The sequence below is a fragment of the Rattus norvegicus genome, chromosome 1 (assembly GCF_021556685.1).
Source record: "Rattus norvegicus strain SHRSP/BbbUtx chromosome 1, alternate assembly SHRSP_T2T, whole genome shotgun sequence".
Classification (NCBI taxonomy): domain Eukaryota; kingdom Metazoa; phylum Chordata; class Mammalia; order Rodentia; family Muridae; genus Rattus; species Rattus norvegicus.
Genome location: NC_141534.1, coordinates 30,402,488 through 30,415,462, shown reverse-complemented (window position 1 = coordinate 30,415,462; position 12,975 = coordinate 30,402,488). Strand labels below are relative to the sequence as shown.

General features: G+C 47.1%; 1 protein-coding gene across 3 annotated transcripts in view; it reads left to right on the top strand.

Moving 5' to 3' along the window:
- Slc9a3 (solute carrier family 9 member A3) overlaps window positions 1–12,975 on the top strand; it is a 42,869-nt gene that overhangs the window by 14,889 nt on the left and 15,005 nt on the right. For all 3 annotated transcript variants that reach the window (XM_087620471.1, NM_012654.3, NM_001414040.1), the window contains 1 exon segment: window positions 11,858–12,160. In XM_087620471.1, coding sequence (XP_087476597.1) covers window positions 11,858–12,160 — 303 coding nt within the window.

Here is a 12,975-nt window from a genome sequence, read left to right as displayed (position 1 = left end):
TTCTCTGAGATCCTCAGCTAGTTCTTGAACTGAGCCATGTTCTGGGGATACAAAACCTCGTTGGAACCTGGGACAGGAGTACTGTGGTATCTGTGGAGAGATAGGAATCCTAGGGTCTCTAGTTCCCTGCTTCTTTTTGGCTCACACTTTGGAGATAAAGACAATACAGAAGCCCTCTGCCCGTTTGTTTCTTTGGGATCGAGAATAAAGCAATGCGTCTGCTCCCTGGGGATCCGGTTTTCATCTTCACAACATCCAGAAGGGATGAGATTGTCATCACACACCAGGAAATGAAGACTAAAGATAAAACTGCCTGGTTAGAAAGTGAACCAACGAGTCCTGGGAACAGAGAGCCCTCGGGTGTGCAGGAACCATGCCCTCCTGGCTCCACAGATAGAGGCTGTTTGTACCTTGCGGGGGCACCTTGCCCCAGGGAGGTAGGTGTTGGTGGGGGCCCTCGGGGCCCTTCTGGGCTCTGAACCATCTGCCTCAGAGGAGCAAGTAGCTGAAGGATGGGCTGTTGGCACGAGGCCTGGCACGAACCCATCGCATTTTCACATACCAATGCCCTGTGTCTCCAAACCCTGCCTTCACTGAGGGCCCGTGCTTCTGGGACACTTTTTATGGCTTTTTTTTTTAATCTTTGGAGTTCCAACTTATCATCTGCCTGTGATATATGGACGACAAAGCTCACTAGTCCTGATGAACTCCTGCTTTGTGTCCAGGAAGTAAATGGTGACAAAGTCCTGGCTTTGGAGAAAAGTTGGGAGCTCTCAGGTGGTAGTAACCATGTGAGTGGGCACAGGCCCAATGAACAGGAGCCTTGGGACACTGCCATACAGTTTATCTGCACAAAAGAAGTCCTCGGAGAAAATGCCTTGTTGGAATTTTTCACACGAAGGTATGAAGGTGGGCAAGATTAAGCAGAATTACACTCGTAAACTCTTTGGAGTTCTTGGAGCATCCACCTGTTCCATGCCCTGTCCTATGTGAGAACCTTTGCTTTAGTGAATTTTACATCAATTTGACCTTTTGACCTTTAGGCCACTGCTCCTCTTAGCAGTAGTTTCCTGTGATGCTGTTCTTCAAGTTCAAAGCCATGAAAAGGAGGTAGCCCTGGCTTGTCTGGCCTCTGGCATTTTTCATGCTTTGGGGAAGCCCTGGGTGGTGACAGACCACCTGTTGTTGGCTCTGATGTGAACTTTGCTCCCCCAATCCTCATGTATAATGGCTGCAGCCATCATATCTGGGCCCAGTTACCTCGTCTCTGTGCCACTGTCCACAGCTACCCCCTGGTACTGCCGAATATTGACGTGTTCTGCCCATTGCTTACCCATAATTTACAGCCTGCAATGGGATTCCCTTTTAAACTTGAAGGCCCTGGACTGAGTGTCACGCTATAAAAGGACCTTGAATTACATTCTCTATCCAAGATCCCTACCAGGCACCCTGTCAGTCAGTTCTGCCCTTAGGGAGCTGATGGTCAGATAACCCAGAGTTTGTCTGGTTCTGGGACAGGTGGGACAGGTTTGGAGATCAGGGTGAAAAGAAGGTTAGGGACCTCTCTGAGGGGCCTGCTCTAGGCTTAAGAGACATGGGAAAAAGTCATTCTGGCCATGTCTTGTTTCATGGCTAGGAGATGACTGATTCTTCCCCTTGCCTTCCTGTCTCTACATTTAAAATCTGTAACCTGGTCAGCACTAAGGATTGGAGTCCAGGTGCCTGCGGCCCCCGAAAAACCTGCTTCAGAAAGCCAGGCTTGCTCAGAGTTCCTACTTGGGAGCCTGGAATTCCTTCAGTGCCCTCTCAGCCCATCATGATAAATACCAGGGATCTCCTGGGGGACTATGGCCTCAGGGAGGGCCTGTTACAGTGTGAATGAGGACAGAGACTGCAGTTGTGGAGGCCACAGGGAGCCTCTGCAAGTGCCTACTCTGTGGGTGCATAGCACAGTGAAGCTACATTAAGAGGCTACAGCCCCACTTTTCTACAATAGACTCCCTAGTGGTCCACAGGCTAGTCCACCCTAGTCCAGCTCCTTAGGTCCTCCCTGATAACCATTTGCTCAAGTGTTGGAAGAGAAACCAAGACAGTAGAAAGATATTTCCTGGGTGTTGCCTCTGCCCTCAGATGACACCTGTGTGCCTATCACTATCCCTGCCAGCCCTAAGCCTTCCTGAAATACCCACTGTTCAGGGTATAAAAAAATATTTCTGCAGTATCATGGAGATATGGGTGCACCTTGTGTGAAGGCTGATCGTGTCAGAGGTCTGGCCACTGCAGGATGTGCTGGCAATGACCTTCCCTTCAAGTAGCAAGGGGACTTTGTCCTGCTCATCTGCAGCCTTGACACAGCTCTACGTGGTTGTTGATAAACCAAAGGGAAAACAGAATTGCTGAGCATTTGAGATCAGGTAGGATACCAATCATGCATCTGCTGCAAAAGCATGATTTTAACAGTGTGGTCCTGAGGACATATGAAACATTTAACAGAGTCAGGCTCTAGGCCCCTGTCAGAACACCAGCCCCTGAGGACAGATGGTCTGTGAGACAAGAGAGGCCAAGCATTGACAGACTTACAACAAACCCTTTCCTGTCCTTTGATAGGGAAAAACAGTTATTCATATTGAAGACTTTTCTCAGTTTTGTTTTTTAACTATTTGAATTTAATGATGCTATAGGGTGTAATTTTTAAAAACTTACTGCTGGAAGTTGGCAGAATTTCTGAACTCTGTAAGTGTGTCTCCCACCTAGTGGAGTCATTTTCTGCTCCTATATTCTTCAAAACTCTCTGGTTGATTACTTTCCCCCTCATTTTAGAGCCCCGACTACACACATACATTGAAGTTTTGTTTTTTTTTTTTTTTAGCATCTTCCTCACTTTAAAAAGTTGGATTTTCTCTTTGTGCCTCGGATTGTGCATTTCTCCTGGTGCTAACTCTTGTGCGTGTCTCTGCTGTGAAGTCAGTCTAAATTTTTACTTCAGATGTTGCGTTCCTCAACTCCAGAATTTCCATTTGAATTTTTTGTTTGTTTGTTTTGTAAGGCAGGGTTTTTCTGTGTAACCTTGGCTGTCCTAGAACTTGATCTGTCAACCAGACTTGATTGCCTCCACCTCCCGAATGCTGGGATTAAAGGTGTATGCCACCACTGCCTGTTTTTGATAACATATTTTATGGGTCAAGGAACTGTGGCCCATGGACCAGACACCTGTTTATTTATATAAAGTTTTATTAGGACAAATCTTCGCAGCCTTTGACGTTTTGTTTCTGTATTCTGTATTCAGTGTTTTGCAGAGCTAATCAACTGTATATCCCATAAATCTTGTGGTATTACTATACTTTCAGAGAAAAACTGCTAACCTATGTCTTAGTCCAATTCCTAGACTGGTCATCTTTTTCAATTAACAATTATATTTTCTTGTAGTTTTAGCAGCTATGTTAAAGTATTTATTTGATAGTTCCAGCATTTTGATCTGTATCATTTTGTGGTCCTCATCAGTTGTTCTGTGATTGGTCCTACTTTCCTACTTCTTCATTTCTAGTGATTTTGAACTGCGTTGAAGACATTGTGATTTATATCCTGCAGAAACTGTGTGCTACTATGTTCCTCTAGAGATAACTGATTTCTGAGGTGATGGTCTTACTAGGCAATTGACCTTTGTGTGGACTGAAACTCCAAGTACTCTCTGTTCCTATCATGACAGGCATTTATTCTGTTCTTTTAGCTCTAGTTGACAGCACGGGACCCACCGTACTCCTGTGTGATTCACAGGAAATTACAGGAACTGGCTGAAGGTTAACATTTCTCACAGAGAATATGGGGATCCCATCTCTGGCTCTTTCCTAACTGAGATTTGCTGCTTTCTGTTTAGTAGCTGCTTGGATCTCTGTTTCCTGCTTTCTAGCCAGTGGCCCAAAGGTCTTTGGTGGGTTTGTTTGACTGCTCATAGCTAGGACCTGTGCTTAGGATTGAGGATGGTGGAGAAGTCTCCAGGCTGTTCCCTTCTTAAGTTTGAATAACCCCCCAGTTTTAGTCAGTTTTTTGCATATTCCACTCAGAGTTTGTAACTGTTACTTGTGGGTGAATTGAAAACTGTTTCAATACCCAATCATTAGATCTGATTATTCAAATCCTTCTCTCAAGTTTCAAGTTACAGTCAATTGTGAAATCATAAAAAAAGACCTGGAAGCTTATACTTTGTTAGTGATGAACTTCAGGGGTAGCATGACGTCGAAGCAGGCACACATTTGTGCCTAATACCACCAGAAACAACTGCCACATGGTAGGTGCCTGCCATGTTGGGGCAATGGAGTGAGCACGGAAAGCAGGTCATCAAGGAGCTGCACTCCAGCCTATCTGAGCAACTGTCCACAAAAATATTAGTATGAGTAGATGTGAAACAGAGCTGTATGGTAATGAGGGTATCAAATAAGCCAAAAGAGTAACTTACGTAGTTGGTAGCCAATGAGAAACCACAAACACATGAAAGGCTCTGAAGCCATCCCTCGGTCTAAGGAGACCTGGGTGTTTATAAATGAACAATGTTTCCTTGGCATTTGTAAGCAGCAGAGTTAGTCTCAAGAATGTTGTTTCCCAAGTTATTCAGTCCCCAAGAAGCCCTGGCTCATAGAGGGGCTCCCTGCTTACAACAGGAGAAACCAGGTCCACCTTGACCAGTGTGAATTTCCAAGTGCTTGCCTAGTGGGATGTAGGGAGGAGAAAGAATTGGTTAGACTCTAGGTAGACTATAAATATCTTTACCTCTTGCCCTGGATCTATACCTGACATACTTACTCAAATTTCTGCAAAGTGCCCAGTGGGCACAGCTAAGAACAGAAGTAATATTGAGGTCACAACAATAGAGTCTTCCGTGTGTAAGCGAGGTTGCTGGGCTGGACACTGGCTCTACAGGCTTGAGGATCTTTTTGTGCCCACAAGTGTCTGATATGTGAGTGTGCTTATGCCATCTATATGTTTGTCTCTGCGTGTCCATATGACCACAAGAAACTGCACATGCATGTGTGAGCTCATGTCTGGCCCTGACCTGCTCTGCTGCACACAGAGGGGGACTGTGTATCAGGCGTTTCCTTTCTTTCCTCTGGGCAGGTTTTCGCTGCTCGGTCCAGTTGCTCTGTTAGGCAGAGTTTAATTCTCCAAGGCTTGTACCTGTTAAAGTAAAACCAAGGGATTTACTGTGCTGCTGCATTTGCAAGGACTCAGCTAAATCTGCCTGTCACCTTGAAAGATCCTTGGCAGTGGGGCTGACTGTGGGCCTGGCCAAGGCCTGTCCCCAGATGCATTCCCATGGTATGAAGGGGTCAGGGTCAGCTGGTGTCTGCCTGGGAAGTGTCCGCCCTTTCTGGTGCCTAGTCCCAAAGTGTCTGCTTATGGACGCTTGGACCTTTTACTTCAGTCGGAGAGTTTGTAATTATAACTAAAGCATTTGCTGTCTGTTGTCACCATCAGATGGTTGTACCATTTTGTGCTTAATTAGCCTTGACTGTGAGCCTCGGCAATAAGTTACCTGTGGGCTTGGCTGTCCTATCACACATGCCCTCTAGAGTATCCTCAACTGACACAGAGGATCAGGGCCCTCCTCTGTCCACACTGGTTTCCTAGTTCCTAGAATATTTGATTTGTTCTCTAAAGAGACCCTCTCCCTGTTTTCTGCTGTTATTGGCTCTCGTTTCCATGAAGTTTGCCTTGGTTTTGGCTTTGGAAGTTACAGGACTAAGCCAAACCCCAGCAGAACACGTTTTAATAGATTCTGGAGCATTGTCTGCCCCGGGACAGTATGTGCAGCAAGGAGTTTGTTCTCTCAGACACTCTGCTGCTGTTCTGGTCAGCTTCCCATCATTATAACAAATGCCTGAGATGATCAACTTACAAGGATAAAAAAAAAAAAACTTATTTACGTTTGTGGCTTTGGAGGTTCCAGATCATGGCAACACATTATGACAGGATCATGTGGTCAAGCAAAACCCCTAACCTCATGGCTAGGGGCATGAAGAAACAAAGGAGGGGCTAGAGAAATGGCTTAGGGGTGAGCAGTACTTCTGCTCTTTTAGAGGACTCAAATTCCATTTCCAGCTCCCACATCAGGTGGCTTGCCAAGTCCTGTAACGTCAGTTCCAGGGCATCTGGTACCTTCTAGCCTCTATGGGTTAAAACACATGCAGGTGTACACATGCACCTAAAATATTACATCTTTAAAAAGAAAGAAAAACGCTAAGGAGAGAAGGATGGCATAAACTCCCCCAAGGCCAGATAATCTAACCATCTAGGACTCTCCCTACCTCTACCTTCTACAGCAGCACCACCCTGGGAGCCAGGCTTTCATGTTACAGCCTTTGGGGATGTTTAGGAGGTAAATCCCAGTGCAGCTTTTGTCGCCTATCAGCCACACTTTCCCTAACAGACTAGTGGGTCTGAGAATTTCAGTGTGGAAGGCCACAATACAGGTCTGCTCATGTCACAGCCACCCAGCTCCTGTCCTCTGCAGGTGTGTGGGCTGGGAGTCATCAGTCCACCGTGGGGAAGAAATTCTCCTTCTGTGCTCCACCAACATCTCCATGTCCCCAAGGCTGGGCTTCAGGCAACTTAAGAACCAGTCACACATAGATGAAGACCATTGTGGGGAGCCACTGACACCTCCTCCTTAGACTCTACCAGGTCCTCCTGCCTGGCTGCCTCAAGCCACGATGTGGGGGCAGCATCAGATGGGAGGGGTGTACCCGATGGTGGATGGACAGAAGGTACAGGAAGGAAGAAAGGCCTGGTGCACAGTGTACATTTCACCACAGTAACCACAAGCTATATTGCCATCCCTAAAGCAGAAAAAGCACAGCAGAAGTCACTTAGCACCTTGGAAGAAGCTGGCCCAGACTCACCATAACTCATGCCTGGGCCATTCCTGTGCGTGAGTGTCTCCTGACACATATCAGACCTGTGTGGCCAACTTCAGGTCTTCACCCTTCCAGCAGCAGGAAGCAGGGACTACTTGCTGTAGGACCGCTCTACAGCAGCTGGCGCACTGCTTTATGGAATGCCCATTATGCTCTAATTGTTGAGCTACTAACAAATTGCTACTTAAAGCCAATTGAACCTCTAGCTTAAGTAGCTAATTACAATGCAGATTGCTGCTCAGGGGTTAGTCATAGGGACACACAAGAGCCAGCGTAGACTAACTAGGCTGCTCTAGGCTGTGCCAAGTGGGCCCTGTGAACCCCAATCCAACAGGTGCTCCCTCATTGAGTGAGAATGATCCAAGCCTATAAGAAATGGTCGATTGCCAACCCAGAGACACTGAGGCTCAGGACCAGGTCTCTCTGTGGTTTCTCCCTATGGTCATAGCAAAACTCCCAGCTACCAAAGACTGGGGAGTAGGGGAGGCATCCAGCCCAGAAGAACACTCAGGCCCTAAAAGAGGTAACTGAGGTCACTGGGAAAGCTGTTCAAGTCAGGCAGTAACACAGTGCACAGAGATTGCTCAAGGGCAACTAGTGACACCATGAACCAGAAAAGGGTCCAGACCCAGGAGAGATGAACAAAGCTCCAGATTCACAAGAGGTACAGGGGCAGAGTGCAGATTACAAAGTCTAGGGTTCATTGAGATGTGGTAACCTGGACAGGATTTTCAGAGCTTTGAAAATGGTGCATGAGCTCTCCAACATCAGCACTGAGAAATAAATAAGAACAGCAAGAAGCTGTGAGAGCTTCCTACAAGAGGGAAGGCTTGAGACTTAACAATGAGAGTAAGATGATCAGAGGGAGAAGCGTACAGAGGAAACCTAGGATAGGCCAAGTATGGTGCCTGCTGCTCCATTTCAGACCATTTGCAGAAACACTGCGAGTATCTCCACTATACCAGGCCATGGGGAACTTTAGCATGCAGAATCAGCCACCTGCGTGGGAGTTTAGGAAGCCCCCCCCCCCGGAAATAGAAGGAACAAAAAGCACAGGAATTCACGGGACATTCGTGTTAGTATCTGTCCTCAGGTCATTTTAAGGATGAAATGTGCCTTTTACAGCAAACTTGTGGTATTAAAAATAAAATAATCACAGCAGGCTTGCCTGAGCCCTTCCTGAAGCACAAGGGGCAATGTCCGCTCAATATTCTGGGAATAGATTACCCAGAACATATCAAGACAAGCCTTGGTAGGACCAGGACTCATAAGGCCTACATTGGCATGCTGTGGCCAATCAAGGATGGCTGTGGGCAGTCAAAGAATGAATCAGAACTTTATAGCTCAGTTTATGACAAGGATTAACACCCCAGTGGTGAAGCTATCGAATTCTGTAAATGGCATCTCACAGACAAGATCAGAAGTACTGTAAGAATGAAAAGATGGCCAGCACCCACAAACAGTAAGAAGAAAGTGGGGATCAGTCCTCTGTGAGATATTAGACTATGAGGTGTGCAGGGGGCAGCGACACTTTTCCAGGGGACACTTCAGACCTAAGAATATGTAGTCCTTCACTCTTCTGGCTTCTTCATGTGTGGAGTGTATGTTCAAGGTTGGTCCTATTACAAAGATGACAAAGGACAGAGGCAGTCTTCATCCTGTCCACACCACACAGAGAGAATATTCTGAGAAAATGAAGAGGTCATTTTCCTGGGGTTTTCAGGGTCTGCTTCTGAGGAAGAGCAGCTGATTGGAAGCTAGCCTGTTTACCATGAATGTAGAGTCCAGTTGTTGAGATCTTATAGTCACCAACAACCACACAGAAGGGATTAGCTGATAGTGTCTAAAGGGCAGACTTGCCTTGTTGTTCCAGAGATAAGAATGGTTCTTGTACCTTCCCTAGTCTTGACTGTCAAAGGGAACTCCACGGAGATGAGGTATTTTGGTCTCTGCTATAGAGAAAGGGTGTAGGAAAAGACCAAAGTCCTGAGCAAAAAGCAACCTCACAGCTTGGGTGTGGTCAAAGCTCAGAGGTTTTTCTGGTCCTTTTTCATGGCTCTTCAAAGCAACCCACACTCCAGAGACCCAAAGGGCACAGGGCACCAGCTTTCAGACTGAGACTCTGCACAGGGCATGGCATAAATGAACCCCCCCCCAAATGGAGTCATCTCAGGGTGTGGAGAAAGGCCAGATATGCACATGGACTCTGTGGCTGCCACATAGCTTCTGGGAACCTGGCACATGGGTCTTGTGGGACTGGAGGATAGAGACAAGGTAAGGCATGGCTCCTATCCTTTAGAAAGAAGCTGAATCACAAACAGAACACATATAGGTGCTACAGTCATGGAACAATTGCTGTAAATCTTTGGGGACTCAAGGGCTTCAGACGTTTCTGAACACAGTGTTTGTAGTCGAACTCAATTGTTTATAGTCATTGGGAAGAGTGGGAAGTGGGAATCTTCTCTTGACTCAGGGAAGTGGGATGCCAAGGCTTGGATTCCTAGACTTCCTGTGGCATAACAGCCCTCCCAGGGTCCACAAGAACTCAGCACAAGTCCCTTGGGTCTAAAAATGCAGAGCCCTAGGATTGTTTAGAATCTGTTGAGTCTGGGGTCTTAAGTTGGGTGCCAACTTGACATTCTGTGATTCTTGGACTGCCCGTGCCCGTGGCCATAAGGTTCAGGGCAAGGATGCAAGTTTTCTGGGTGCAGCCGGTAATGCCATACATAATTGTCCTCAGCTCCCTTTGGGTAACCAATATTTAGTATCTTCTCATCCACATCATGGTCTCTCCTGGAGTAGAGACAGCATCTATGAGAAAAATGTATTGTAAACCCCATCAACACCAAACCTTCCAGATATTTTCTGGTGGCCCTGGTACAAATAACCCTGTGCAGGGCCTTGAGGAGTCAAGAAAGTATCCTTGGCAACCCTCTTTCAGCCGCTTCCCTCATTCTGAATTGGTACCTTCTCTTACAAACTTATCCCAGCCACCCAGGATGGCCTGGAAATTATGTCACGTTTGTGGTCTTGCTAGGCCTTCAGTATTACAGGGTGAGCCTCACAGCTAACTGTACCTTCGGTCAGTGGAAACCCTCAGAGGAAAGAAGAGAAACTCGATTCAAGTTGGTATGGTGTGCTGGGATGGGGAAGTCATCTGTGGGGCACAGGCAGGCAGTCCCTCCAATCCTCAGAGCATAACCCATCTCTCTGTGCCAACTAAACCCTTCCTGGAGCTCAGAGTCAACAGGGACTATGGGCAGTGACAAATGACGTGACAAAGTCTCTCTTATGCTGATGATTTCTGGTGAAATCCTGGAAGGTTGACAACTGTGAGATGCCAATCTGATCTGACACTTGCTTCTCTCCAGGCTTGCAAAGGGCCTAGGCACCATTTGTATGCAGCCCAGGACCATCATGGTTAAAAGGACAGTGGCAATCTCCACCCCTTGGGTGGAGGAGCCCACCTAATCCCTAAACCCCTGCAATTACCTGTGGAGAAACCAGCCAGGGAGCCCTGTCAAGGCGATCCAGTTCAGAAGGGTGGGTCCAAAAGCATCCTGCAGGCTCCAGTATCATTAGCCCCACCAGGAAATGCTGTTTCTGAGATCATACTTCTGTGGATTACCACCACCCTGGCCTGAGAGGGATCTTGGATGTTTGTTGGTGGGGGTATGCAGGGTGGGGAGAACGCACACCTCATTTTTTAAATTTCAGAGATGTCATCAATGTTGAATGAATTTGATTGTACAAAACATCGCTTAAGCCAAAGAAGGTAGCCCAGTCTGTCAGCATTCCAATCGTGTTAAAATCAGGCTCAGCATAGGAATTCTGATCACCTTTCTTTTGAGCCCAACTCAGACACAATATCCATGGCTGTTCTCTGTAGGGCAGAGCTGAGCACCTGTCAAGGTCCTAGCAGAGTTGGTGGTGGCTGAGGAGACTGAGGAACCTGAGGGGCTTCAGGAGGTGGTCAAAGGTTTCCTGCAAGCTTGACTATCAGGAAGCCAACTAGTTTCTGCCTGGGTTTCTAGAGACTTTGCTGGAATAGCAGCTTCTCCTAGATGGCTGGGACCCCAAAGGGGTCATGGGGAAATACAAGGAGCATGGGTGTCCTAAAGCTAACTGCAGTGGAACAGACCAGGAACTGCCAGGACAAATTGGAGGGCATCCACCTGTGGGGGGGGTATGTCCCAACTTAGGCCACTTCCTCTCAATTGCTATGTAACCTCCACTTGTGGAGTCATCATAGGGTGAGAGATTCTGTCATCCAGTGCCTATACTTTATCACCCTGTGTGAACACAGAGATTCCATAAGGTAGCGACACTGGCTTGGTGTGGCTGAGTTCTATCCAGCTTTTGGCCCTGGCTCTGTCTCTGTGTCCCAGCTTTGGGTGGGAACCACTCATTTCTAGAGGGACCTGGTCACTATCAACATTGCTCTCGTCTACCATTCACTGTGGGTGGCTGGGGAAACAGAAAGATCATTACCCCAGGTATCTAGGTAGAGGTCTGTCTAGTGCAATGGATCTCAACCTTCCTAATGCTGAGGCCCTTTAATACTGTTCCTCATGTTGTGGTGGCCCCCAACCACCACAAAAAAAGTATTTTTGTTATTACTTCATAACTCTAATTCTGCTTCTATGAACATATGTTTTTGATAGTCTTTTGGGGATTGCAACCCACAGATTGACAATTGCTGATAGCAACGTCTACAATGGGGGTCTTCAGAACCCCAGATGGAAACTAGTTGGCTTCCTGATATTCAAGTTTGCAGGAAACCAGTGACCACCTGGATCTCATGGGGGGGGGTGGGTTCTTGTTGGGGGTGGTCCTGACCCCCTGATTCTCCCTATTCCTCTGGTGGACCTTGTCTCTAGATTTTTTTTTTTTTGACATTGTGTTCCCTTATGGGCCCTGATCTCCCTGATCCTCTTTCCTTCCCACAGTCTTCCATCTGTCCCACAAGGTCACCAGTGTTGTCCCGGAGAGTGCTCTGCTCATCGTTCTGGGCCTGGTGCTGGGCGGCATCGTCTGGGCAGCTGACCACATCGCCTCCTTCACACTCACACCCACACTCTTCTTCTTCTACCTGCTGCCCCCTATTGTGTTGGATGCTGGGTACTTCATGCCCAATCGACTCTTCTTTGGCAACCTGGGCACCATCCTGCTATATGCTGTCATTGGCACTATATGGAACGCAGCTACCACAGGATTGTCCCTCTATGGTGTCTTCCTCAGTGGCCTGATGGGTAAGTCAAAGCATTGTCCTCTGGGTGAGTTCAAGTCACATTGTTTAGCCAAAGTAATGGGCTAAACAAGGCCATGGGCAATGTCTCTGTGGACTACTTAAGAGCCTGCTATGTGTAAAAAGTTTCAGTCTTTAATTAGCTTCCTTGGGACATCTGTAAGCTAAGGCTTTTGTGTCATGTTCAGAACAGATTTGTGGCCACAGAGACCAGAAGGGCACTTGTTCTAACACTTATCATAGTTGCCAGAGTGGTGTTCAACCCCCATGGAAGAAGGAGACAAAAGCTGAATGCTCTTAGCCTCGTGAGTGAATTACAGACTTGAGCACCTCAAAGTCTTGAGTAGTTTGGTGCTGTTTCTGCTCAGATACAATAGCAATTACTTCAGTTAACCTTGGTTCCCTCCCAGGAACACCTAAGCCTTTGGTCTTAGTTAGGGTTTCAATTGCTGTGAAGAGACACCATGACCAAGGCAACTCCTAGTGAGAAACACTTAATTGAGGCTCGTTTACAGTTTCAGAAGTTCAGCTCTTTATCATCTTGGTGGGAAACATGGCAGCATCTAGGCAGACACAGTACTGGAAGAGCTTCGAGTTCTACATCTCGATCAGATGGTAGCCAGGAGGAGGCTGTCTTCCACACTAGGCAAAGCTTGAGCACCAGGAGCGCTCAGAGTCCACCTACACAATGACACACTTTCTCCAACAAGACCACACCTCCTAATAGTGCTACTCTTAACCAGGGCTTATATGGTGCGGCAGTGTAGTGTGTGGTCCATTTCTAAATGGAGACTTCAGAGAGCTCTGGTACTGGCTGGA